At 56.5% G+C, this 27773-nt stretch overlaps 2 protein-coding genes across 7 annotated transcripts in view; both read right to left on the bottom strand.

The window, feature by feature from the left end:
- ARTN (artemin) overlaps nt 1-2603 on the bottom strand; it is a 3490-nt gene extending 887 nt beyond the window's left edge. The window contains exons 1-2 of the mRNA XM_034654433.1: nt 546-2603; nt 95-234 (exon numbers count right to left, since the gene is read on the bottom strand). Of these exons, the coding sequence (XP_034510324.1) occupies nt 95-234; nt 546-605 (200 nt within the window). The 5' untranslated portion in view covers nt 606-2603. The remainder of the gene's footprint in view (nt 1-94; nt 235-545) is intronic.
- Nucleotides 2604-4867: 2264 nt separating this feature from the next.
- ST3GAL3 (ST3 beta-galactoside alpha-2,3-sialyltransferase 3) overlaps nt 4868-27773 on the bottom strand; it is a 176302-nt gene continuing 153396 nt past the window's right edge. For all 6 annotated transcript variants that reach the window (XM_034650897.1, XM_034650890.1, XM_034650904.1 and 3 more), the window contains 5 exons: nt 27078-27173; nt 26600-26786; nt 10923-11069; nt 10580-10726; nt 4868-5936 (listed from right to left, as the gene is read on the bottom strand). In XM_034650897.1, coding sequence (XP_034506788.1) covers nt 5847-5936; nt 10580-10726; nt 10923-11069; nt 26600-26786; nt 27078-27173 — 667 coding nt within the window. In that variant the 3' untranslated portion in view covers nt 4868-5846. The remainder of the gene's footprint in view (nt 5937-10579; nt 10727-10922; nt 11070-26599; nt 26787-27077; nt 27174-27773) is intronic.

The following is a 27773-nucleotide window of genomic DNA, read 5'->3' as shown; positions in this document are numbered from 1 at the left end:
GTGCGGGCCGCGCGGCCCCCTGCAAGGAGACGGAGTCACGCTCGGGGTCCCGGGCCAGCCCCGCCCCGCGCCACCCCCTCGCCCTCTCACCTACCCGGCAGGTGGCCCGGTGGAGGGGGCCGGGGCCGGAGCGGGGCCGAGGCGCGGGGCGGGGCTGCGGGGCGCGGGGCCCAGGGAGGCCTCGGCGACGCTGCTCAGCAGGGCCAGAGCGGCCAGGGTTGGCCACAGGGCAGGCTGCGCGGACACAGAAGTGGAGCCTCAGGGAGGAATAGGGCACCCAGGTCGGCGCGGGGTGGAGGGAGCGCAGGAAAGGCTGGGACAGCGGGGAGCAGAGAGACGACGGGCGCTTAGTTGGCCGGTGGAGCGCCCGAAGGGTTTAGGTTGGAGCATAGTGGGTCCCCTGCCTCGGAGCCCAGGGGAGAGATCACTGACTTTCCTCCCTACCCCGGGCCCTCCTTGACCATGTTCTCTACTTCTTGCTCTGCCTTCCGGATCGAACCACCTTTCCTCAATTCCAGGTGGCAGTCACTGGGAGAACCACTCACCTGCCGCCTAGGCTGGGGCCAGTGGGGCAGCACAGGAGGGCTTCCACATCCAGTCTCCATCTCTGTCAATACCAGGAGCGCCCATCAGCCGTAGTTGACCTGTTCCCCCCACCCTCCTCTTGAGGCAGCTTGGAACACTGAGAGGTGAGTTATCCTTTGAGGTCATCCCTCCACTTCAGTGTCTCCAGACGAAGTACACGGGGCTCGGATAGCTGGACTCAACCCAGGAGGAGAAGTAACTGCATTGAGAGCCTTACTGTGTGTGGGTGCTTCGCACTTGCCCCTCTTTCAGTCCTCACAACTCCATGAGGTAGGCGGCATAATCCTCATTTTCCACCTGAGCAAATTAGACTCAGAGAAGCTCTGCCACTGCCTAACGTCCCAAGGGGTCTTTCCCCAGGACCTTCCTGCCCTGTGCTGCTGGGCTGGAGCTGCCAGGAGCAGTTGGAGAAGGGAGTAGTTGGACACGTTTGGTCCTACAGAGAGCTTTGTCTCCATGTCACAAAGGAGGAAGATGCGGCCTAGAGAAGATTTAAGGCACTTGCTGTTGACCTGTCTGATGTCAGCGACGCCCCGGCCTCAGCCGGTGTGGCCCACCCAGCGCTGCTGCGCCTTGCTCCTCTGTGAGCTCTGTCTGGACCCCCAGCAGCCAGAGTTCTCTTTTCTCACCACAGATGTCCCTCAGGAGCCCAACGATGACGGGGGCTGATGGGCCCTCTAACATAGGGTCTGGGCATGGCTCCCTGTGGCCACCAGGGGGCAGCATTGCCCAGCCTGCAGACTCAAAGGGGGGGTGGGCTTTTGGCTGCGCTCAAACAGACTCAGGCCTGAGCAACTCCCAGGAGGGCCAGCCAGGCCTCCACTTCAACCTGGTCTTGGAGAGTTGGTCCAGGTCTGGCCCCCTTCCAGCTTCCTGTGGGTCTGGAGCCTGGTCCTGCTCCTCTAAGTTTCCCCCATGAGCCAGCCTTCCTGAGCCCCACCAACCCTTTGGTGAACCCACCCTGGTTGACATTCCCAGACACCCCCCTGGGGCCCTAGAGCTGGTCTGCCCTTGGGTCCCAGTTGTCAGCGTCCACCTCCACCCACCCCTTAGCACGCAGAATGTCTGCATACCTGTGGACCAGACCTCCCAGGCCTCCCCGGTGTGAGCCTCCAGGGCCAGGTGTGCTCTGCTAAATGAATCAGGCCTTGAGGGGCCAGGCTAGTGACTGTTCTCATTGTTGGAGGGAAAGCTGGGTCGGGCAGCCTCAGCAACCCCCTGCGCTAGGGGGAGCTCAGGAGCAGGTCTCGTGAAGGCAGGTCAGGCCCAGTCTCCCTCCTGGAAGGCTGGGGGCCACTTGGTCCTCCAGTCCTTGCTTCCCCGCCTGCCAGCTGAATACTCACCACAGGGGTCCTCCTCTGTGTTCTTCTAGGCACCTTTCCTGGGACCAGTGCTGGGCTTTCCCCCGAAGCTTAAAAGGCTCATGCCCAGGGCGGTGCACCTGGCAGCGCCTCTTTTAGCCAAAGCGTGGCCTTGGCAGCCAGTCTGCGCCCTGTAGCGGCAGCGGGAGCCTCACATTACAGCGGGCTAGTGCAGTCCGACCAGCGGCAGGGGGACTGAGGGGGCTGGGAGGGGCGGAGAGCTGTGCCTCCGGCTCAGGAGAGGGAGGATGTGAGAAAGGAGTGGAGGGGAATGATCCTGCCCGCTCCCCCTGGCCCCAGGGCTGGGACGGGGTGGGCCAACAGGTCAGCTTACCGCAGTGCAGGGCTCTGGGTCCGGGACACAGGGAGGGCTGGGGCCCGAGGGACCTGCTGCTGGCGGAGCCCGTGGGCTGTGTCTGGGGGCCGGGCCCAACTCCATCCCTCAGCAGCCTCATGCCCGCCGCCATCCGGTGTCAAATTCCAGCCCCGGCGTCACCGGATCCCGGGGTGGGGCCCGGAGCGCCCCCGCCCAACCCCACCTTTCAGGGCTCACCTGGCCGCTCCACCTGCTGGGATCCAGCCCCCCCGGGCTAGTTAGGTCCCCCGAGCTGGGCTGGGAGGAGGAGATGCTGGGCAGGGACCCTGGGACGCAGAGCGGAGAACCCGGGCAGCGGAGAGGCGCGGGAACTGGGCGTTCGGAGTTTGGAGACACGCGAAGTAGGGAGTTGGGAGGCTGGGCGGAGGGTGGGGAGGGAGGGGACAGGCCGGTCTCGGCCGTGGGCCCTGAGATTGGTGCAGTCTCCGGGGTCCCCGCTGGCTGACCCGCCGTGGCTGCTCTCCGCTATCTGGCCCACCGCTAGCTTCTTCTCCGAGTCGACCCACGGAACTTGTCCGGTCGGTGAGGCGCTGCGCTGGGGGCCCGAGCCCGCTCCAGCCGCCCTGCCGCCCGCCCAGCAAGCCCCGTGCTCCCCGGGCACCGCCGGGGCCGCGCTGGTAGGAGCGGGTGCCCAGGCTGAAGGAGGGAGGGTCACAGAGGAGAAACACATGCACGGAGGCTTTGAGGTGGGAGCTGGAGGGGAAGTATTTCAGGTGCCTGAGTACAGCAGTGTGGCAGGTGAGGTGCAGGTTGAGTGACAGGACAGAGGTAAGGAAAGGCTGGATCCTGTGTGTCGTACTAGGGAGTCTGGACTTTATACCAGTGGCGCTGGGGACCACTGAAGGGTTTCAGGCAGGAGAATGGTGTGACCGGACATGTTGCAGTGATTGGCTGGTCTGGGAGAGACATAAGGAGGCTGCTGGGGAGAGAGGAGTCCTAGGCAGAGATGTGGGGTGAGCAGAGGGCCGCGAGGGTTTACAGACTGCACCTTCTCGAAAACTCAGTTGGTGCCTGATTGGATGGGATGAAGATTGCATGGGATGTAAGGACAGACAAAGGCGTGCTTTGGGCCTGGGTGGCCAGGTGGAGGGCTGTGTGCTGGCCGCTGGGGCTCCCTGGAGGAGGACAAGTTGGAGACAGGAGCTCATGAGTTCAGTGTTGGACGTGTGGAGTTGAAAAGACCTGGGGATTACCCTCGTGGCAATGTTCGGGAAATAGCTGAATCCATAGCCCGGAGCACAGCGGAGAGAGCTGGGCTGAAGGTGGCAACTCGGGAATTGTCGACCAGCTGACGACAGGGAGCTGTGGGTGGGGATGGAAGTGCTCAGGGGACGTGTGTGGACCAGCTATACCTTGTCTCTGCATCAGAATCTCCTGTGGACCTTTAAAAACCACCCACATCTGGGCCCCACCCCAGACCTGAATCAGAATCTTGGGGTGGGCCTGTGCAGGTTTTCCAACTTGCACACGTTAGTCTGGTGTATGGCCAGCGCCGAGCACCACAGCTTTGTGAGGGCAGGTTCGTGCAGTGGAAGCCAGACCGCCGAGAACTGCTGGGGGGGGGGCTGTCCACGGGCCTGACAGGACCCCTGTGGGACAGGGGACAGAGCAGTGAGTACCTCCTCTCTTTGCTGCTTCCTGCAGCCTGGGGCTTTATCAGCCATGGCCGCCTCTTGTAGGCCTGCAGCCCAGGCCCTGTACAACTCCAGGGGGCGCTGTGCCCGTAGAATGCAGTGTGCACTGGAGTTGTGCCCTGTTTCCAGCAGCATCCCAAGGGAGTTCTGGGTGTGCCTGTCCCTCAGTCAGGGCCTTGCTTTCCCCTCAGTGGAGCCGGCTTCTGCCTGAGGACAAAGCACAGCAGTAAGGGGGCATGTGGGACGCTGGTGGCCCTCGGGATGGCAGGCGAGAGGCAAGGGGGCCAGCCAGCCTCACTTGCTGCCACAGAGGCAGCTCTGGCCTCAGATGCAGGTGTGTGTTTGCCCCCATCTCAGGCCTGCCTGGGGATGGTGGGAGGGGAGAGATCAGATTCTAGGGCTCTCGGGGGTGGGGGTGTCCTTTCCCAGGCTCACCTGGGGTGCCTAGAGCTGGGCTCTGCTTTCCTGTTCTGCGTGGGTAGAGGGGGGCTGTGGGGAGAGGGTGTGACTTTGTGCTCTGGGTGGGGGTGGGGCAGTCTCTCCAGAGCTCAGCCCGGGGTGTGAGGAACAAGTGTGGCCTGTGAGCCTCTCTGTGTTGGGGGCTCTGCACATACTTTCCTGTGCTTGCAGGAATCTCTTTCCCCACAGAACTGGGGCTCTGGGGGTGCTGTCCTAGGGCCGTGGACTTCAACGCCCTGCCCCTCTTAAGGCAAAGAGGGTGCGGGACGGTGTGGGATGGGAGAGGCTTCAGAAGGCCCCCAGGTGGCTCCCCAGGTCCTGCAGCTGACAGGAGAAGAGAAAGGGACACAGGAATCTGGGCTAGAGAGATGGCCCTTGGGTTTAATGTAGTTGCTGAGGCCCCAGGGTCCTGCTTCTTCCAGAAGAGTCACAGAAAGCAAGAGGAGGCCAGATTCAGGGAAGAGCTTTATTGCTTCCAGGATGGCTGCCCGGGATGGCTGCCACAGCCTGGGTAAGGTCCTTGAGCCTCACTTCCCTCTGGTCCAGGCTAAAGGCAGGACCCAAGGACCTGACAGTCTCATTGCTGAAATCCAGAACAGTTGCCAAACTGGTCAGTCCAGGCTGCGGCACTGTCCTATGGATCAGCTGTGGCTGGGGAGGGGGGGCATTCCCATCAGACTAGGCCAGGCCTTGCCTCCCGAGCTTTGAAGTTCTCTTTGCTTAACCCAGGGTCTGTCTTGTTGGCTTAAATGATGGCTCCAGGGTTTCCCTGTGGGGTCGTTAGGGGCTGGTGAATGGGAATACCCCATCTTCTCCTCAAGAAAGGCCAAACAGTGTCATGAGCTGGAGGGAGCTGGCATGAGATCCTGCCCGCCTCCCTCTAGCCCCAAGCAGGGCACAGGATGGTCACGGCACCCCCATTCTACAGGGAGCCCGCTGGTACCACTCCCCGACGGGCCCCCTAGTGGGCCTCTTTCTGCATGGCAAGTGGACCAAACTTGACATCTCCAACCTTATTTAAAAATAAATTATCCCTCCCCTCCCCCCTCCCCAAATTCACAAAATGATAATACACCAAACACTGATTGGAGAAATGATTCCAGCAGCAGCCTCGCTGCCTGACGTCCACTTCCTGCATGCTGGGCCCGCCGGGCACGGGCGCTGGCCTCCTGGCCTGCTGGCTTCAAGGACCCAGGCTGAGAATGAGGCTAAGTGCTGGTCTCTGAGGCTGGCCTCCGGGCAGACACAGCTCTGGCCGCTCTGCCCAGGCCTCACCACCCCTGGGCCACTTGGCACCGTCCTTCCCTGGGTCTGAAGACTCCTGCACTTTCCAGGCAGAGCCGGACCGAGGCCAGTGAAGTGAGCAGGTGGTGGTGGCTGCTGCTTCCTCCTGGCGATGCCAGGACCTCCATGGCCATGTGCGGGCCCGCCTCAGATGCCGCTGGTTAGGTCAGTGATGACACGTGCTTTCACCAGCTTCCGCAGAAACTCTTTCTCTCGCTGGATATTGTGCGTCCAGGACTGAAAGGCAAGAAGGCACAGGGAAGGGATGAGTGGTGCTTGGTGCTCTCTTCTGCCCACCACGCCCGCGATGCTCTGCGACTGTGGGAAATCTGCTCACCCTCCTCCCTTCCCAGAACCCTTTCCCTGCCCTATGAGAACTCGGCCTCTCTTCTTCCAAGTCTTCGAAGACGGAGGCCTTCCGACCCTGTTCCCACAGACGTCACCTCCTTGTCCGGCAGGGCGTCCAGGGCACCTAGGTCCTAGGCACCCTGAGGGTGGGCCATGTGAGTCAGTGAGAGCTGGCCCAGGCCCGGGGGGTGCGCCCTGCTGGAAGGAGAACCGCGTGCGGTGGGCTTAGTCATCCTCCGGCCTGATGCAACGCGGCCTCCAGGCTGATGAAATCCTGCCTCCCAGATCAGAGGAGCCAGGGGGCCTCAGGACAAGAGGCTCGCCTTTCTGTGAATGTGGAAATTAGAGGGAAGATACTGCCTTCTGGGGCTTTCCTGGGTGATGACTGCACCCAGGCTCAGGCTCTCTCCTATCCCCAGTACTGGCAACAGGAGGCTCTGGTAGCTAAGTCCCTCAGAGAATGAAAAAGGACTGACTGATGGACTCAGGGAAAGGGGACAGCCTCTTCGTGGTTTGTATGCACCTGTGTGGCACACAGTAGGTGCTCAATAAAGACGTGCCAAATGAAATCAGATGTTGTGGGTAAGAACACAGAGGCTTGGACGAATGGCAGGGCCAGGATCCGAACAAATGGGTAAACTTATACTGCTCATTCCTCATGCCTCCCCTTCATCACCCCCAGGAAGAAGCAATCAATCCGACGGGTTAGTTTCAAGAACACCCATGAGAGTCACCAATGGTTGAAAGCTCAGTGGAAGACTGGACTTTTTAAAAAAGCTTATTTATTTATTTTTACTAATCTCTACACCCATCGTGGGGGCATTCATGAACCCGAGACTAAGAGTTTCATGCTTTCCTGAGCCAGCCAGGCACCCCCAGACTGGACATTTTTTATGCTATTAAGGAATTATTAAATTTTTTAGGTGTGATAATGGTATTGTGGTAATTTTTTAAAAGTTGTTATCTTTTAGAGAAAGTTACTGAAATTATTTATGGTTGGAATGATAGGATATCTGAGACTTATATCCAAATAGTCAGTGGGGAGGGTGAACGAGAGAAGAACAGATGCGTGCTGGCCACGGGCTGGCAACTGAGGAGGTGGGGGACAGGTGCACGAGAGTTCATGATACAGTATTTTCTACATTTATGACTATGTTTGACAGTGTCCGTAATAAAAACAGTAAGCAAACAGGCTGGCCCTGGGCTGCAAGCTCTTTGGACCAGGGAATGCCTTCCATGCACATCGCATGGGAGCTTGCCAGAGCTGTCTACACTGTGCTGTCTACACCGTCTATGAGCTGGGGCAGCATTCTGGCTCGCCTGGGTCCCCAGCCTCAGCAGGACCTCTGATTTGGGATGCAGCCGTCCTTCCGACAGCTCTTTTCCTGTCTTCATCTCTGGCTCCTCACCCTTTACCCAGCCATTAAACACGGGTGCTGCCCCGACCGCCTGCGCTTTGAACCCTACTGGCTCCCTGGGCGATCGAGCCCCTCCCTGCCGGCCGCGGGTCTGAACCGGCAGCCATGCTCACAACACGGACATTTCCAGCCCAAGTTTCTCCGCGGGGCCGCACAGTCCTGTGTGAGCCCGCTCGGCCTTGAGCGAGCGGCGGCTCCTCCTCGTGCCCGCTTCCCGGGAGCACGAACTGGGCACCATGCCTGCCTCTCTGCACTGCCTTTCCTCCCTGCTCAGCCACTGGCCTTCGAAGCTGCTCTCCCCACCGTCCACGGGGCCCCCTCACCGGTGCAGCCACTGGCAGTCTCCCAGTGCTCCTCTCACTGGGCTTCTCAACAGTGCCTGATGTGGCGGACAGTCCCTGAACCCCGCTCCCTTGGTCTCCACGACCCGCACCTTCCTAACTCCTCCCTACTTTCGCTCTGTCTCCTCTCCGAACTCCTTTGACGTCCCTTGTATATCCCCCAGCACACAACCCTTGCTCCACTTGTCTCCACCGCCCGCCCCATCCTGCTGGGCCTGGAGAGCGGGCCCAGGGGCCGAGCGGAGGGAAGCAGTGCTGGGGCCAGGGTGCTGAATGGTTCACTTGCTTCCCGTAGACACTCAAGGTAACAGCAGGGATCCCAAACTCAGACACTGGCATTTCCAGTGAATCCTCGTCCAGGACATTGGGAGGGAACGGTGATAAGCACGGATAAAACAGAGTAAGAGCTAACATTTATGAATGCTTACTATGTGCCAGGCGTTTTTGTTTTGTTTTTGTTTTTTTACACATTATCACATCTAATCTTCCCCAAACCTAGGGGTGGATGCTATCATTACCCTATTACTGGGAAGCAAAGAAAGGTACAGAGCCAGGTTCTAAACCCAGGCCATTTGATCTCATAGCGTGAAGTCCCCAGCACCCTGCGTGGAGGGGGTGGCAGCCGATGCCGTGAGCCTTCAGCCAGCCAGTTTCAGAGGATAACGGCGTGGGGGCCGGTTTGGCCCAGAAACTGAGATCTGGCATGCCAAAGAAGAAAGGGAACAGGCTCCACCAGAGGGCTTTAGGGAAGGTGCAGTCCTTCTCCCTCCTTCCTGCACTGAGGCAAGCCCAGGCCCCACTGATTGAAAATTCGGTCTCTTTCTCTGTCTTCTCATCGCCTCTGCACAGTTCCTGGTCAGGAGTCTTCATCTCCCACCTAAACTGCAGGGACAGCCTGCCAGCTGGTTCGATCTCTGCCTCGTGCTGCTCTGCTTCCTGCTGCAGCCACAGTGACCTACTGCACGCTAACCTACAGCCTAAAACCCTCCCGTGGCTCCTCCCGGCCTTCGGAGTCACGTCCAGACTCCTCGCCGCGGCACAGCTGGCTCCAGCCTCTCACCCTCTGCCCGGAACTCTGGCACCAAGTTCACATAAAAGGAGTAGGTAAGAGACCAAAGGCACAAGGAAACAAGCCAGGAGACAGGTAAAAGCTGGGCTAGTGGTTCAGAGTGGGTGCAGGCGGGGGCCAAACAAGCAGGAAGATACACGAAGAGACACAGATGGAAAGACCAGCGGGCTCTTGGCAACAAGGGGGCTGGCCTGGAACCACTGCTGAGGGAGATGGCATCAGATAGTCTGCAGCTGTCCTGGACCTGGGACGGGCGCCCCACTCCTGAACCCCATTCCAAGCAAGAGGAGGCCCCGCCGTAAGGCCGTGCCTGGTTTCCCAAGTCTCTCTGAAATTCCTGCAGTAACTTCTCGTTGCTTGAGGTGGCCTGAGTGAACAACACGCATGAAATCACACAGATGGGAACTCAAGCCACGGATGGGGATGTCAAGCTCCTGGAGACCGTGGAGCGTGAGAAGACCATCCAGGACGGAGCCCTAGTGAATGCGGACTCTTTCGGGGTGGACTGAAATCAAGGACGCAGAGGAAGAGAACGAGAGAGACTGACAAGTGAAATGAGAGGAACACCAGAGACTACGGACTCGCAAGTCTAAGCAGGAAAAGTTTTGAAGAGGAAGGAGCGGTCAACATAAAAAGTGTTTCTGAGAGGTCAGGAAAGATGAGGCTTGCACGTGTCCCCTGGATTTGGCAGCCTTGAGCTGAGTCACTGGTGACCTTAGTGGGAGTCATGGCAGGGGAAGGGGGAAGCCCGGCTGTGAGGGAGTGAGGAGGGCAGAGGGATAAGCCCGCAGGAGCATCCGGAGTCCCAACTGCAGCCTGTTTCCCACTGGATGTAGGGGTTGGGGGTGGGGGGGGAGGGGAAGCTTTCAGGGGGTACGGGGCTCTGGGTTGGAGGAGGGCGTGTGAAAAAGCGATGAGCAGGGAGGACTGGCTGAGATAGGAACCCCGGCATTCACAGAACTAGGGATCTGCACGGAGGGGAGGTGTCCTCCAACACCCCCTCCACCCCAGCCCCCCTTCTGGGAGCACAGAAGCTGCTCAAAGCACTGGCCCAAGAGGTGCAGGCCCCAGGCTGGCGTCAGCGGGAGGCTGGTGGCAGCAGTGCAGGGGACTGCAAGAGCGGTTCACACGGGCTCTGGATGTGAAAGCAGAGATGCTGTCGGAAGAGGCTGACTGCCAGCCCGGAGAGCCGGCATGCTTCTTGAACACGAAGGCACCTGGACATAGGGATCACCGGAGAAGCCATTCTGGGCCATCTAGAGCGTCAGTGCTTTAGGGCTTCCCTCCACAGGGGAGGGCAGAGGGGTACAGGGACTGTCCCGGCATTGAGACGCAATGTCCCTGGGTGGCTGGAGGGGACACGGAAGTCTTCTGGGGGAAGGCAGGACTTGCAGAGAAGTGAGCTCATGCTAAGATGAGCATATGACATTCGGGAACAGCACGGATGAGGCAGGTGCAGGACCAGGGCAGGGGGAGGGCCGGGGAGGGAATGTCGGGGAGAGAAGGGTGGGGAAGAGGAGCTAGGTTCAGGGGCACAGAGGACGCGTGGTGATCAGAGACCTGAAGGCAGGGAGGGACCTCCAGTGACCCAACTTAGCTCTGGGAAGCCAGCCCAGCCACTGGCTGGCCCCTTTCCGTTGGTTTGTGCTGGGAGCACCCTTCCCTCAGCCCTGCCCAGGGACTGTCCCCCGCCCAGCCCGGCACCTCTTTGATGGCTGCCATGCGCACGGTCTCATAGTAGTGTAGGGGTGCGTTGGGCGTGCTCATGTCGTAGCCAAAGCCCGCGACTGCCACCTCGTCACAGCCGTGTAGTGCCATGGTCACTGCCACACTGCCAAGGGTCGGGATGTTCTGGAGGGGACGGAGGAGGTGCAGAATTCAGCCGGAGGAGCGAGTCAGGCTGACACCCTTAGCCACACTCACCACAGCTGAACTCCATTTCCAAGGGCTAGGCCCCCTGCCCCTTGCCCTGCCACCCTGTCCTCCCCTGCCAAGGCATCTCTGACCCCGCTCCCCTCTGCCCTCTCCCGGGGCCCCACTATCTCACCCCACGGCCCATGAGGCCATTGTTGAAGGGCAGTCCGATGAGGGTGAAGGCGGCCTCCTGGATGAAGTACGGATTGAGGATGCGAATCTCAGGGGGCTCCTTGGGCACTCGCGTGGCAACAGATTTCCAGAAGCCGTCTGATGCACTCTGTAGACACAGTGTAAGTGGGCATGAGCTGGGCACACAGCTCGTCATGGGGCCGTGTGTGTGTGTGTGTGGCAGGCCCCCAAGTGTGTACAGGCAAACGAGAAATAAGGTGGGGGCATGATGTATATACTGGGGAACCCGTGGCATGGGGAATAAACACCCTGGTAGAGGGAGGAGCTGGTGTGTTGGGGTTGGGGGGGGTGACACAGGACATATGCCAGAGACAAGAGTATGTGGTAGGGACAGTAGCACATGGCAGGGCCACAGTGTGTGAGGGAGGACACAGAGTGCGTTGCAGGGCGAGGGCACACGTGGTGGGGCCACAGTGTGTGAGGGAGGACGCAGAGTGCATTGCAGGGCAGGGGCACACAGGGCGGGGCCCTGAGGCGTGCTGTTCTGGTCTGAGGGAATTCTTGGATCAGCAAGAGGACCCAGCAGCCCAGCTGTCCCCTCCCCTTTGCAGTGAACTGAGGGGCCCGTGAGGAGGAGCCTGCCCTCTCTCTCCTATCTGCTCTGCTGGGCTCGCCTCCTTTCCCTTCTGCTGTCTCTCCTTACTTTCAGTCAACTGTTCTAAAGTGAACCTGAAAAATAAGGACAGAACGTGAGCTGACAAGGCACAGCAGAACACAGTATGCTACCGATTAGCAGTGGGTGACTTGAGGCAAGTGACAAGCTCTCAGACCTCAGTGTCTTTAACTGCAAAGTGGAGATCTAAAGAGCCCAGCCCTGTACGGGAAAGGCATCAGCTTTCACACCTAACATCCCAGCACCCATTCCAGGGCCTCAATGTCCTCTCCTGGCTCTCTCTCTTCCTCTAGTCCCCAGCCCTACCCTTCTATACAGTACACGAGCCCTTTCTGGCCTACTCCCTGAAGTTGGTCACTCTGGGGAGCTCTCCTGTGAGCTCCCTCAGCCCCCTGCCCCTAGCCCTTCTATTGCCCCAGCCTTGGGAACCCCTGAACTTGGTTGGGTTCGACCCATTCATCCACCTTTCCACCCTTACACCTGACTCCGACTATTGCTGGAGAGAACTGCACCAATCCTGCAGACCGGAGGCATTACCAAGCCACGGACTCCAACCTGGTATCTCAGGGTGTTTGTTATTTGCCTAGAAAACCTAAAAGAAAACCAACTAAACTTAGAATGCATAGAATAATTTAGTAATGGGATGTGCACTCCAGCAGGAAACAGTCACCAGACATAATAAAAGGAGATCCCATTTGCAATCCTAACGAAAAATACCAACTGCTGAGTGACAGACTTAAAGATATGTGACCTGAAATAAAAAAAAAAAAAACCCCCAAAACCTCACAACTATAATCCTTTACTGAGAGATATAAAAAGATGACTTAAAAAAAAAAAGGGGGGGGAGAGACAAACTGCTTTTGGATGGGAAGGCTAAATATTAACACAATGCCAAGTCCGCCCAGACTCATGTAGGCTTAACACAAGTCTAAGAAAAATCTCAATAGGACTTTTGAAATTCACCAAAAGGATTCTAAAAACCCACCCAAAACATCTGACAGGTAAGATAGCCCCCAAATTAAAAAATTAGATATTAGACTATATTATGAATTTGCAATTATTAAGACACTGATAGATACATAAGAATCAACGCAAAGCTAATGAAACAAGAGAGCCCAGAAACAGAGCAACATAGAGATATGTCCGTATGAGCTTAGGTGACAGTAAAGGAAGCTTCATCTTCGGTGGCGCAAGGTGATTTTCTCAGCAAGTGTTATTTGAAACTCTGCTCTTTAGAAAAAAGATCCTTTCACTTCCTCTCCTCACACCGTACACAAAATAACTAAATGCTGAAAAAGCCAAAGTAAAAGAAAATTGAGGTGTATATTTTATCACTGAACTTTTGACATGTTAACGCAATGTTAGAAATAAAGTTAAAAAACGGATTTTCACTTTGTAAACAGTTTAAGGACACTGGTATATCAAAAACAGAATAAGTAAAATTACGAGGGAAACAAAATAGTGAGAAACAGTTTGTCACAGATAATAAGGAATACATATTATACAAATTCATGAAAGAATTAATGGGACACCATAAAGGTAGGAAAAGAACATAAAATAAGGTTCATAAGCATAAAAAACTCAACAGTGACAAAGAGACGCAATTAAAATAGGATGCTCTTTGTTACCTCTAAAATGTGTGTGTGTGTGTGTGTGTGTGTGTCTCTGCCTGTGTACCCTGGGTTTGTGGTGGCAGGCACACCCAGGAGGGATTCTCCTGCATTGCTACAGGAGTAAAACTGGTAGAGCATTTCTAACAAGTAACCAGACAATATGTATCAAAAGCCTCCAGGCTGTTTTTATATCTGATGACAGCACCGTTTCTCTTCTAAGAATAATCAGAATGGTGAAGACCTTTGCAAAAAGCTGTTTATTCCAGTGTTACTTATAAAAGTGCAATTCAAACCAGAGGAAACTCCAGGAGTACACAACAGAGGTGTGGTTAAATGATACATCTCTGTAACTGAGTGTTACAGACATTGGACCGTGTCACCAGGATGTACAACTTACTGAACCAATCTGCGGTTGCGGGACGTGGACGTGGTTTCTAGAGTCTCCAGGCCTGCTCTGTCTCCTCTTCTATCTGCGCTCTCTCTTCTACTATCCACCCCACCTCCAAACCAGAATCCACACTGGACTCTTCATCTCTCCAGCCCGTCCTGGCTTCCTGGTCATCTGCTTCTTTTGAGTCTATCTTCTCAGAATCCCACAGACCCCAAGGCAGGACCACAGGACCCGGCAGGAAAGGGAAGGGCGGAGATGGCCGAGATCTTACGGGGACCTGGGGAGAAGCCCCTGCTGAGAGGGCCAGCCGATGCCAGGCCCCTGTCCCCTCTGCGGAGCCTGGCAGGCCCCAAGAGTTCCCCACGTGGGGTTCCTGCCCATGCCTGCCCCCCGCCCCACCTGAAGAGCAGGAGACGCAGGGGCTGCTGGGGAGAGCCAGGAACAGGCACAGCGGGGGTGTGCGAGGCTCCCGGCTAGTTTTCACCGATCTTACTTGTTTACATCTCCTCCACCTTCACCCACTTCACAGGTACAGACCCCAAGAGGAAGCAACACACTCGATCAAGGTCATGCAAGTGGCTGGGCCAGTATTCAAACCCGAGGGTCACGATGCCAAGATGGGTGTTCTGCCACGCCACTGACTGCTCCCGCCCCACGAAGCCTGGGGTTAAGGATGACTGGGACCTGCCCTGCAGCAGCTCCGAGGTGAGTAGGGGTCGCCTGGTAGGTGCCCCACATCCCATTTCCCAGAGGTGACTGGGGCTCAGAGAGGCGAGGGGAGAATCTGTTGGATCCAGCTTCAGAATCCGGTTCTCTCCATGACATGAGATGTCCTCTTGGAAACAACATCTGAAGTCCAGTACGTGACTACTACGCGAAACTGTCGGAAATTAGCTCACGAGCTCCACCCTCTGCGAGATTCTGACCAAAGCTTCAGTGGGGAGAAGCAGCTGATCTGGCCACTCAGGTTTGAGGGTGCTGAGTGTCACATCTACTGGGTGAGGCAGGCAGTCTCTCTCTCTAACGCACACCCCCACCCGCACACCCCCTCTTTTTAACTCCCTGCTATCATACAGCGGCAGGCCGGCTCCTGACCGCGGCCTCTGCTCCCTGCCTCCGGGGAAAGGAGGCCTGCGCGCGGGTCTCGGGTCCCAGAGAGCCCTGCAGCAGAGCCCCGGAACTGGCACACTGAACAATTCAGCGGCTCGAGCTTATTTTTCCCCATCTGTCAACTGTCCTGAGGCAGAGTCTCCCCAGGAATTTCAGGGAGAGGAGGAATAAGACCAAGACCTGACTGGGGCATTTCGGGGTTTCCCCAGCCATAAAAACATCAAGTACCAACAAAACCCCAGCCTGTCTCCTAAAATAAAAGCTACGGCTTCTCTTCCCCGAAAAAACCATACACAGGCACATACACATTACATGTTGCACAACGTGGCATTGGTCACGGGATCCCCAAAGTCAAGGGATCTGCTGATTTCTGCTGAAGGATTTCCGGTATCGGGACGGGTGAAATAGGCGACAGGCATTAAGGAGGGCACTTGTGATGAGTACCGGGTGTTGTATGAAGTACCGAATCACTAAATTCTACACCGGAAACGAAGCAGACACTGTACGCTATCTGGAATTTAAATAAAAACTTGGAAAGGAAAAAAAAAAGAATCTCTGGTAATCGGGTGAAAGGGGATAAGAATCCCAGAACCACCAACACCGAAGGGGCAGGTGGCAGCAGAGACTTGGGGGCAGGGGGAGACAGGAGGGCTGGAGCCCATAAAACTGAGGTTCACGTCCTGATTGCACACGTGTGCGACTTGGGGCAGTCACGCCAGCTCTTCAAGGCTCAACTTCCTCATGCGTCATGGGGATGACAGGACCCAGTTCCCAGATAGTTGGGAGGATTCTGTGGCAGTGCCAGATGCCACACAGGCCAGTACCCAGACATCTAGACATCCAAATGGGGGGGGGGCGCTTTTCTCTCTGGCTCCTTGCAGGAGGGCAGTGGGCGATGGAGCCTTCCCCCGCCGGGTGACACTGCCAAGCCCGCCACCAGAACACAGCCTGTCCCAGAAGGCCTACCCAAATGTGGCCCCGGGCCTCACACAGCTCATTTCCCTGCCCCACAGGACACAACGCAGAGGCCTACAGAGCCAGCTCACGACACTGGCCCCCAGGATGGGCACACCGCCCCGCAAGGCCAGCTGTGGGCTGCATGCCTTGTCTAGTCCCTCCCCCTCCAGGACTGTCCCTGCCTCAGTCAAGTCTAGACCCAGCTAGCTCCTTGGTGTGCGGCCGCCGCCAGGCTCCTGCAGGTGCGCCTCGCCCTGCTCTTCAGCACGGCCAAGAGCAATGGGGAAAGCTTCTGGATGAGAGCGCCTCCCCAGCCGGGGCCCGCTTCCCTGTGCCCTCACAGGGGTCTCCTCCTGCAGCCCTTTCCTCCCCCCTCCCTTAGATGAGAGGCCTGGGAGTGGAGAGGCTGCCCACGGGCTGGCCTTCTGCGGCCCAGAGCAGGGCAGGCGTGCTCCCTCCCGCTCCCCGCTACTGCCTTGGGACAGGCCACCACCTCTCCCTGGGGTCACCCCAACGGCCGCCAGGTCTCCCCACCTCCACCTCCAATTCCTCCACTTCCCTGCACAAATCTGAGCTGCACAATCTCAGCACAGCACTAAAATGTTCGTGGCTTTCCGCTGCCCACTGAGACAGCCCGGCAGGGTCATTAAAAGCGTAGGTCTGGTTTTCGTTTTTCTTTTCCTAATCCAGCAGGAATCTGTAATACAGTGGAAAAGACAGGGTCGTATACAAATACCTCAATACATGGTAGGGTTATTATAATGCGAGAAAGAGCCAAAGAGAAGTTTAAAATATCTGCTATGCTTATTTAAAATATATACAGAGAAGACATATCCAAAAAACATTCATGTGCCACGGGAGGGACGGCAAGGTGACACACTAACAGAAACATAAGCAAAATGAAGAGCTCGAGGGGTGCCTGGGTGGCTCAGTCAGTTAAAGGTCTGACTCTCGATTTTGGAACACATCACGATCTCAGGGTTGTGAGATCGAGCCCCGCATCCGGCTCCGCCCTGGGCGTGATGCCTGCCTAAGATTCTCTCTCTCCCTCTCCCGCTCTTAAAAAAATGAAGAGCTCAAAAAGAAGGCTATTTACAAATGCAAATATTTCAGAGCTAATGATTAGCCCAGATCAACCAATCAGTGAATACCTGAATGCCTGTTATATATAAATCATGTACTTTTTGTACAAAAAGAGATACTATAACATTTTGGACAACCAACAGCCCTCAAAACACAGATTACAATCATACAAAAAGAGACCTTTAACAGCATCTGGTCCAGTCCCCTGCTAAAGAAACCAAAGCCCAGGGGGCTCGTTTTGTTCTCCAGTCTATCTTCCCCAAGGATCCACCACCATCATTCTTCCCCAACAACCCAGACATGAGTCCTCCATGTCCCTGACCTTTCCCTCTCCCTCACCCCCGGGAACCAAGTTACTACCAAATCGATGGCTTCTGGGCAGACCCATCATGCAACCATATGCTTCCCACTTTCATGCTGTCAGCCCACCCCAGCTGGCAGCCCGGGTTGCTCCCATGATTTTATAGGTCTGTCTCTGAACCCCGACACCCTAACTACCAACTCTGTGTCCCAGTGTTACTTGCCCTGTCGTCTTATCCTCATCTACAAAATAAGGAAAATAAGAATAGTTCCTACTTCACAGTGGCTTGTGCTATGACACGTCAGTCCTGCACATAATATGTCTGGCAACAAGTCAGCTCTGGCTGCTGCTGTTGTTCATACCACAGGCAAAGTCTAAGCTCCCTGATGTGACCCTTTACCTTCTATCCCCCGCCTACCCAGCCTCATCTGCAGTCCTTGTCCCCACATGCGTGCAGGCCACCCCCAATGCTTGTGGGGCCAGGGCCAAAATGACAAATGGAGTCCATGCACCAAACGTCTAAATTTTAGATCCTAAATATTTGAAAGTTACAGATCAAGGCATTAAGCTGTTAAATGAAATATATTCTATTCTCCCTTGAAAAACCACCTGGAAACCCAGGTTTGAATATAGAATCCGGACTCCTGCAGATCCGGGCCAGGCCGTGGTGGTGTAAGGACAGCCAGCTGCAGCCTGCCTCCCTTCTCTCCCCACGCCCACTCCCACCCCACACCATGAGAAGTGCTGTGCCCACGTGAGCGGACTCCGCAGCCCGCCCATCTGCCTTCTGCAGCCTCTGCGACAGCCCTCCTTGGCCTTCCGGGTCTGCACACGGAGGCATATTCTGTCTTCAGGAGGATGGAAGTGGACTTGACCCTGCTAGTGCAAGAAATTCTAAGGTCTCCAGTCGCTGGCAATGGCCTACCAAGTGAGGATGGGCCTGCGGGGGCATCTCCTCTTCACTCCAGGGCAAAGGGTGTAGCCGGAGGAGAGCCAGATGCCCTCGTGGACAGGTCTCGGGGCACGACTGCACTCCCGCCACACGCCCGTTATCCTGATTCACCGAATATACCGCACTCGTCGCCCACGCTCGTCTCTGTGCCCCGAACGTCATCTGGCATCTACAGAGCCTGGGGCAGGCAGCTGGTTAGGGTCCTGGAGGCCAAGACATGGGGTGGCAGGCCCTTCCTGACCAGGTGGCCCTTGCCCCATGCCTGCTGCCCTCCCTGACATACTCATTCCTGGGCCCCTGCCGGGCCGAACCTCACTTCTCAGAAGGCGATGGCATCCGCGGGAGGAGCACAGTGTGTCTGGTGCTGCCCAGGGCACTGACCTGCTCGCTCCTGAGGGCAGCCTGACAGGAAGCCATGCAGGGAAGTTGTTCCTGTCCCCACTGGACAGAAGAGGAAAATGAAACTCAAAGATGCGGGCTGAGGGAGAGGAGCCATCTGTCCCCAACACGGGATCCAGCACCCCTTCGCTGACCCTGCCGGCCCGGGACAGGGACGGAGCATGGGCAGGGGGTGGGGGCGCCCGTGACAACACTGGCCGGAGCCCCGAGCACCCCCCCCCTTGCAGGGTGGATGCACTGCTGCCTGACACTCCTCTGTGTCATTAAACTATAATTTACATAATAAACCCTTTAGGTTATATTTGGGTTTGGCCATTATAAATAACACTACAATAAAAATCGCTGTGCACAGATTTGTCCTTCCTTTGGATAATGGGTGTTGGTGCCAAATGTCACTTCCTTTCCAAAAACCTTGTCCCCATTTACACTCTGAGCAGTGGCCTCTGAGAGCACCTGTCACCCCAAGCCTGCCAACATCATGTATTAGAATTTGAACACATTCTTTAAAGATGTGGCAGGTGATAAAGGCATCCTGTTGCCTTCGCATGGATCTCTCTGACTGCTGGAAAGTTCCGCATATTTTTGTTGTTCCTCGTTATAGTTCCTTCTGTATGATCTGTTCAGTCTCTTGCCCTTTTATCTGTTGGGGTTCTAATGGTTTTCTCGTCAACTTTCATTACAATAACCATTTGTCTGGCATAGTTCCCAAATATACTTTTCAAAGTTTTGTGGTCTCTCCAGTCTTTTTGTTGTTAATTCGGTATAAATTTTCATATATTATTAAATCTGATTTCTCCTAGCACATCTATCCCTTGAAAGTTCTTTTCCCTCCAGGGATCTGATTTCTATTCTACTCACTTCAAAGCTCCCTTTGGTCGTTATTTTTATATTTTTACTTTTTAGTCCATTTGGAATCTACCTTGAGGTGTGCTATGCGGAGAGGGTCAGAAAACCTTTTTGAAAGCTATATTTGGAAAAAGCGAACAGAAATAGGAGTCGGCGTGGGGCCGGCTCTGTGAGGCTGACAGACAAGGGAAAGACGCAGAGCGCCAGGGACGGGGCAGTTCTCATTTCTTCAGCAAGGACAGTGATCTTGACCCGCAAACGGAGGATCAAACGTGGCTAAGGGAAAGAGATGCTCAGGAGAGGCAAGAGGAGAGCAAAGGTCTGGATCTAAAAGAACGACCTCCCAGGGCCATGAAAGAGGGAGACAGCCCGAAGGAGAGGAAGGACCCGACTGAGGGTCGGAAGACTTGGGTTGGAATCCTGACTCTGCCAGAAGTTCCTGCCTTACTCTGGGCCTCAGTTTCCACACGTATGGATTCATTTATGCGTGGCCAACTATGCTGAAGCACTGCTGGAGATGTCGGACTTGGAGAGACAAACACGACTGCTCCCGTCCTCTGGGGGCTTAGAAGAGCAGACAGAGGAGACCCTCAAGGAGAACAGAGCGAGGACTGTTTCGGTGTGGACTCTGCCGGGGACAATCGGCGACGGCCTTGCGAAGGGAGCAGCTCAGGTGTGGAGGGTGTATGTTGGGTGCAAGGAAGAGGGGCAAGGACAAGGAAGGGGCTGGCAGGGGCCGGGTCACGGGCGCTGTGACGTGGTGTCTGGTTGCATCACAGCTGAGCCTGTATCCAAACCTCCTGGACGGCTCATTACAACAGACTCCTGCGCCCTGAGTTTCTCATTCAGAGGGTGGAAGGTGGGGCCCCAAATGCATTTCTGACACGTTTCCAGGTGATACCCATGCTGTGGGCATGGGACAGCCCTTTGAGAGCCGTGACATGTAGGCAATGCGAAGCGTTAAGCAGAAGGAACCACCCAGATGGACCCCTGCGGAGGATTCTTTTGGATACAGATATGGAGAATGGACTGACAGGGGACCTGATGGGAGGCAGGGAGACAGGAAGCTGCTGAGATGGTGCAAGTGAGGCATTCTTAGAGGCGAGAATCCCAAGTTTGGAGACTGGATGAATACAGAGGGTGAAGGAGATGGGGAATCAAGCATGCCCCCCAGCCCCCGGTGTTTGGCCAGGAGCTACTAAGACCAGGGGCTGTCCCCACAACTCAGCACTGAGCCTGGTTCACAGAAAGTGCTCGTGGGGGGTCTGCCAACAAGTTGTTCCTGTAAAGGGAGGAAGAGGTTGAGTCCGCTGGATTTGGAATCAGGCCATTGCTACCCGAGAGAGAGGTCTGGAAGCTGGGCTGGAGAGGGTTGAGAAATAGAAGGGGAAGGCAGGGAGATGCGTCATGGACAGGTGAGGACTCTTTCCAGAACCTGAAAAAGGAGGGAAGGAGAGAGGAGGAACACAGAGTAAAGAGGGCTTCCGTTTGTAAGATTAGACCCGAACGAAGTCACGTATGTGAGTGGAGGGTCCAGGCAGAGATGAGAAAAGAAGTAAGAAAGACAGTCCCTGAGGCAGGAGAAGATGGCGTCCAGGGCCTGGGAGAAGAGTGACCTTGAAAGGGAGAGGCACAGAGAGGACAGTGAGGAGGGAAGCCAGGATGGATGGGGGTGCAGCCCAGTTAGGAGAATGGCGGCTGGGAAGTCCAGAGTTCCTGACTGCTGATGACCTTTGTTCTCCCTGCAGAGTGGGTGTGAGACTTCTGCTTTGAACAGGGGTGGGGGTGTCACACAGAACTGCAGACCATGATGGGCAGGTTCTGAGAGGAACAATGGCCAGGGACAGGACACAGGGGTGGCAAGCAGCATCAAGATGCTGGTAAGGTGACACCACCATCTCAGCAGGAGTGTCTCTCTCCATGGGGGGGCGGTTCCCTGGCACTGGACTGGCTGGAGGCAGAGATCGTGGGGATGGGGGGAGTTGTCAGGTGAGGGAGACACAGCATCTGAAGCCTGAGGCTCTCTGTGACTTTGCTGATTGATTTGGACTGGCTGAATGAAAGAACCAATGAATCAATGAGAGGTATTACAGCGGGACGGTTATGCAAGACCCGTCTGGCTCCAAAACTACTCTCCCACTTACTACTACTCAGCATCTGGCCGTGGAGCGCTGTTGGCATGGCTGGCTGAGGCACTGCATGTAAATCGTGTAGCCCAGGGCCTGGCATGTGGAGCAGCTCAGTCAACCACAGCCCTTATCATTCTCATGGGCCTTGTCGGGGTGGGGGAGCTGATTGATGGAGGATTCTAAGCAGGAGGGGGATGTGGTCAGGCTTTTCTTAGTAAGACTCCAGAAGCAGCCAGAGCTGGTGTGAGTTCAGCTCTACCACTCAGCCAGTTGTGGGAACTTGAGCAAGCAACTCATTCTCCCTGCGCCTCAGTTTCCCAATCCCCCAAATGGGGATAGTAACAGAGCTGATCTAACAGGGTCATTATGAGAACTGAATGAAGGGAGTTAAAGAAGGCTGGCAAACTGAAGAGCTGTACACGCGACAGCTACGACAAGGATGTTGGAAGCAGGAGGAGAAAGCAGAGGAAGAGGAGAAGTAGGGCGAGGAGGAGGGAGGGAGATAGGAAGAGGGGGCAAGAGGAGGCAGCAGTGATAATACTGACTACCAGGCACAGTAACCAAGAGGTCATAGATGATGGCGACAAGAGGAGCGGGGGTCGTGGGCATGAACCCTAATTCCTGAGCACTTTTTATCTGAGGATGGAGGGGCAGCAGTTAGGATGTGGCCAAGGGGATGAGCATGGAGGCCTTCTAGCCCTCACAGGGGAGAAGAGGAATGAGCCGTGTCCACCAGCAGTGGCTGCAAAGGGAACAGTGTACCGGGAGAGCTCATCTCTGAGGCTTGGGGGGGAGTTGATGAGGGGTGGGGTGGGCAGGGATGCTGACTCAGCAGAAGACTCGTTGCGCGGGAAGAGGCCATGGTGTGTGGCCGGCTCAGCGCCCTTTCCAGGTACCCTGCGCTGAGTCTCCCCTGAGGTGAGGCGATGTCCATACTGAGCTCCTAAGGCTCCGTGTCCCTCCCCCCACCCTGGAACAGAGCATAGGTTTAGGTGCAGAAGGACACTCAGTCCCCATCTTGGGTCTGGTCCAGTAAGGCCTCATATACAGGGACCTGGTGGCCCTGTTTGCCCTGGGGATTTCCCGGACTGTTAGCCCACCCCTGCTCTCTCCCGGGAGGAGCCCCTTCCTCTAGGGCCCCTGGCCTCTGACCCCCACTTGAGGTCACCTCCTAGGTCAGACCCTATAGCCTAGATCCTTCATTCCCTAGTGCCAGTGGGCTGTTCTAATAGCACTAATTATAATAAAAATATAATTATAATATAATATAATATAATATAATATAATATAATAATAATAAGACGGCGCTTACTGTCGAGCACCATGCCAGGTGCTTCTATATTTCACGTGGTTTAATTTTTAAAACAACCCCGAACGATGGGTAGTATTACACCTTTTTTAATGGACAAAACTAAATCTAAGGGGCCTGGGTAATTTCCCTAAGGTAACCCAGCTAACAAGTGATAGTCTCAATTTAAACCCAGGTCTATATGACTCCCAGGCCTGATCTGTGTTCCCCTCTCAAACTATGTTGTCTTCCCAAACTCTGGGGCCGGGTCCACTCAGGCATGAATGCGGGGCCGTGGCTGGCCTTAGGCCCCTCCCTCCTTACCCAAGGCCTGAGCTACCAGGGGGAGGTCAGGCCTATTTCAAGGCTGTCCAAGGGCCAACCCCAGCCCCTGTCTTCTCCTGTCCCCCTGCTGGGTTCGAACCACGCCCAGACCAGCCCAGGCCAGCTCTCGGGGCCTCACTGAACTAACAACCAGTCAGAGGCCCGGCAGCAGTGAGGCCGGCCTCCCAGGTTCAGGAGTGAGGACGAGATGGGGGGAGGAGGAGGAAGCAGCCAAGGGGATTGGGAGGGCAGCTCCTGTCCCGGTTACCAGGCATCCTGGGGAGGCAGGAGGCACAGGGCCTGAGTGACTGTGTGAGAAGCCCTGCCTCTCCCATGTCCTGTCCTCTCCAGGCCCCAGGCACAGCGGGGGAGCGTCCCTAGCCTTCAGCAAACATCAGGAAGGGGTGCTCAGCCAGAGCACCTACCACGTGCATTACAACTCTGGTTTCGGGACTGCCGCTCCCACTAGACTGTGCGAGACTTCGGGTCAGGAATGGGGAGCAGCACAGCGCCAGCACACGAACACCTCAGTGACACCTGGCAAATGGCTGAGCGCACGGCGAGATGGGGTGAGATGGGGCGAGATATGTCTCTGCGGATTTCTCGAGGGCCGGAGGCTGCCCTGTCTCACCACAGACTTCCAGACACCTCCACGTCCACCCCCTGACCTCAGCTTCCCCACTCAGCAGTCCCCCGGTACCCCCCTGAGCTGCCCCGAGCACACATGGCCTGCTGGGAATGCCTCCAAGCTTGCTGCCTCGCTCAGGGCTCCTGGGGGTTGGGAGACAATGAGCCTTTGGGTCACTTGTTTGGGGTCATCTGTGCTGCTGTCCAGTGAGTCAGGGAACCAAATGGTAACAAGAAGAGCCCCCACATGGATGAAGAAAGCATGGCTGGCCTTAGCACCGGCTGTCTTTTGGGTTGTTCAATCTTCCTTTCCCATCTTCCCCCTTTCCAGATCCCATCGAGGCTGCCAGGTACCAGAAAGTTACACCCAATGAGCAGCTGTTCACATAGCAAGTGGCAGGCAGCAGCCGTGAGTGAGGCCTAAGACCCGTTCCAGCCCTGCCCAGCCAGGCCGTGGCTCCAAAGCTGCCTCCTTCCTGCCAGAATCTACAGGTGAGGCTCCGGGCAGGTGCAGAGAGCTGCCCAGCAGCCCAGCAGCTGCATGGCTAGACACATGGCTGCAGGAGTAGGACAAGCCTGTGGCTGGCACCAGAGAGGAAGGGCCTGGAGAAGCAGCCTCCCCCACATGTACCTGGGTCTCAGGCGCCAGAGCAGTGAAGTGGAGCATGGGAGAGGTCCTGTGAAGGCATCAGCCCTGCGCTTGGGGTAGGGAAGGGTTCTAAAGGAGAGGCTTCCTGTGTCGCCACGAAGGGCTACGGTTAGGGAGGCCATGGGCATTGCCGGCTCTCCTCTGGCAGCTCACTTAAAAGGCCCAAGTTATCTTTGACTTGGGAGCCAAGGCAGGCTTGTGGAATTTCAAAGGACTCCTCCCAGTCCCCGCTCTCTCCTCACTCACCCCCACCAACCCTGGGAATGTGTTCTCACTAACACAAGGCCGCCCCTACATGCCTGGGGACGGCCAGGCCAGGACACAGATGTCCACAGGGGTGAGCGCATGCCTGAGCACAGCTCCTAATGCCTCATCCCAACTGCTCCAGGACCTTCGGTCAGCCTGCAGCCGAGGCCAGGCCATGGGGGAGCTCCTCGGAGTCTTCCTGGGAATAGTGAGGCCCTGCTGTCTGCCCCCTGTGGGGCTGGAGCATGGGGAGTCTCCTGACCCTAGCTGACTGTCCTCTTTTTCTGCCTTCTTTCTTTATTTCCCTGGATGGACTAAAAGAGCCTTGAATGAACTGACCCTGGTGTTCTTGGAAGGAACAGGTGGTAACATCCACCTGGCTGCCCTGATCCACCCCCTTGGCCTGCCTGTTGGATCCAGTCTGCTCAGCAGGAAGCAGGATCTGGTGTTTGAGCCAACTCCAGGTCATTTATGATGACTGTGCATTGAGGGGTTTAAAAAAAACCAATGGGATCAGGGCCCTGCCCTCCAGGAGCTCCTCTGACAGGTGTCCCTGTGCAGAGGAGAGGATGTCCGAGGAGGGGATAGGCCAGTGGGCAAGAGGCCAGGGTGAGAAAGCAGCCTTCAGCCTCCCTGGAGTTCACAAAGGCAGACCCAATTCCCTCCCCTTTCCCCTGAGAAGTACCTACCTGTGATCCCACTTCTGTTGGCCTTCAAGGCAGAGAGAAAGGCGAGCCCTGAGGACACTAGTTTTTAGGCCATGGCTCTAAAAACAGAGGGGTGCTCCCTCAGCCCCCATTCTCTTCCTGGTTTGCATGGGCAGTGGGCCTTCTTGCAGCTGGAGCTGGCTGAAGCCAACCCCCTTCCTCCCCTTTGGGGAGCCAAGCTGGACTCAGTGGAGCCTGGCTGTCTCATTCAGCTTGGCTCTGGGGAGGTTCCCCTTCCCCACTGTCCCACCTACCTGAATTTCTGGACCTGACTTCTGTCTTCTCTCTCACTTGCTACCTACTTGACACTGCCTGCACTTGGCATTGCTTGGGAAAGGGCTGTGGAGTTAAACCAAATTGCACTGAGACCTCCATAGGCAGGTTAAGCTGTTCCCACCCCCCAAACTTGCCTCTAAACCTCCAGAAAGAACAACTAGCTTCTTACTGTAGGCGGAGGCCATCTGTCATCATTCTCCTCTGGTAAGAGGCTCGGGTACTGGAAGACGAATGGCCTGAACTCTGCGATACCCCTCCCCTGCGGTGGCTGGTGACAGCTGATTGAGGGGAGAGGGGGAACGGCCCGGACACGTTGGCAGGTATCCCTGCAGGCCCAGAGCTGAGAAAAAGAGAACTCAGGAGGGGACTCAGTGGGTGGTCCACCAAGGAGCAGTCATCCTACTAGGCCACGCAATTTCCCCAGAGAAATGGGCCCAGGCCCTTGCCTGCCTAGAACGATGAGGACAGAATCTGATCATTCCCGGAGTGCAACCAGACTCAGTGGCAGCTGGGGACCCAGGTCAGCAGTGAAAGTACAAAATGGGGAGAGGTCAGGACATACGGGCCGGGCAACTGGCCCCATCAGGCTCACTGAGGGTCTGCTATCCCTGCAGAATGGCCCCAGGGTCCCGATAAGGCTTTCCTCCCCTGGCGGGGAATGAGGGTGGATCCGCCAGAATCAGTGAGCCCTGCAGAGGGTGAAGGGCTCGGGGAGGCCACTACAAGGTCAGGGCAGGGGAGGGTGAAGCTTAGGAGTGACACTGAGGCCAGCCAGATAAAAGCGCTCCTTCCAGGGGGACCTAAGGCCAGGGAAGGGCCTGCAGGGGCTGCTGGGGAAGGACTCAGGATCTGACTAGAGAAAGCTGAAAAAGAACGCAGTTGGCACCTGGGCGGGTGTCACATATCAGGCACAGCAGCTCCAGGAGCCCACACCAGCGCCCCTTGGCATCATCCCCTGGCCTCTCTGTCCCTTGGTTGAGTTTGGGTGTCCTTCAGCTTTGGGTCACTGATGCTTCTTTTGAAAGGGTCCTACTTGTTCTCTGCTGGGTTCTGGGGAAGGGGCTGGCTGGGGCAGGAGGGGAAGGCGCCGGCACACGGGGGGCTCACCACTCTCTCCTTGTAGACGATGTACTTCAACCATTTGAAGTCCTGCCACTTGAAGCCAGCGAGGACAAACAGAGAGTCGCGCTCGTACTGCTCGGGCCGCTGCATGGCGCCCTCGGGGTAGGTGATGCGCAGTGTGGTTTTGCTGCCCACGTCCTTCTCAAAGCCCTTCACCGGTGCTGAGTTCAGCCTACAGAGAGCAGGCCTGGTCAGAGCCCGCCTCGGGCTCACTGCACGTAGTCTGTGGGCTCGTGTTTGGGGAGGCACTATGACCCCAGAATTCCCCAGGAGCAGAGAACAGGGAGCCAGATCACCTGCAGCCACCTAGCTTTCCAGAGCCCTCCAAACCAGGGTTCTTCTCTGGGCTTCTGCTGACCTCCAGCCCACCTGGCCAGATGGACAGACAGCTCTCAGTGGATTCGGGGACGAGGGTTTGGGCCAGGACACTCAGGTGCCAGAGGCACTGCTTTGGGGAGCTCACCTGACCACAATGTCATAGTCATCAATCCGTGACCCCAGAGACTTGTTGGCAAGGACACCTCCATTGCCCACGATGATGCAGCGGCGACAGCTAAGGCTGAGGGGAGAGAGGCAGAGACCTGTGGGGGAGTCCGCCAGAGCTCCTTCTCCCTACCCCTCTGGCCCTTGACCTCAGGCCTTTGGCCAGGTGCAGGCTGGGATGGCGGAAGACCAGTGGGCTTCTGGCAGCACTCTGAGGCCAAAGCCATACTGTGAGTAGCTGGGCCACTTGGGACTCTCTGACATCCGTAGTCCCAGCTACTCTCCAGGAGAGCGTGGCTGTGGAAGGGGCAAGGGCATTAGTTCAGGGGTGGTGAGGAAGGAGCCTCTGGTAGGACAGCATTCTAGGCTAAAGTTCCCCCAGGGTTAGTGGAGTTCAAGAGAGAGAGCAAAGTGGGCTGACTCCGAAGGCTGTGCCAGAGAAGCAAGCCGAGAGGACAGGCCCGGAGGCTCCAGGACCCAAGGCTGGGCTTATATTCAGCGCAGAAGCCCCCATGCTCCCACTGGCCCCCAGAAAGCCCTACTCATCTTGCTCCTCCCGCCTGGGGCTCCCCGCCTCTAGAGTCTGTTAGCTTCAGAGCTGTCACCTCCTGCATTTAAGCTCTGGCCCCCTCTGCTGCCTCGACCCCCCAGTCCTTCAGTCCCAATGCTGGGCTGA

Source organism: Ailuropoda melanoleuca, chromosome 2 (assembly GCF_002007445.2).
Source record: "Ailuropoda melanoleuca isolate Jingjing chromosome 2, ASM200744v2, whole genome shotgun sequence".
Classification (NCBI taxonomy): Eukaryota; Metazoa; Chordata; class Mammalia; order Carnivora; family Ursidae; genus Ailuropoda; species Ailuropoda melanoleuca.
This window is presented reverse-complemented; position numbering and strand designations above follow the sequence as displayed.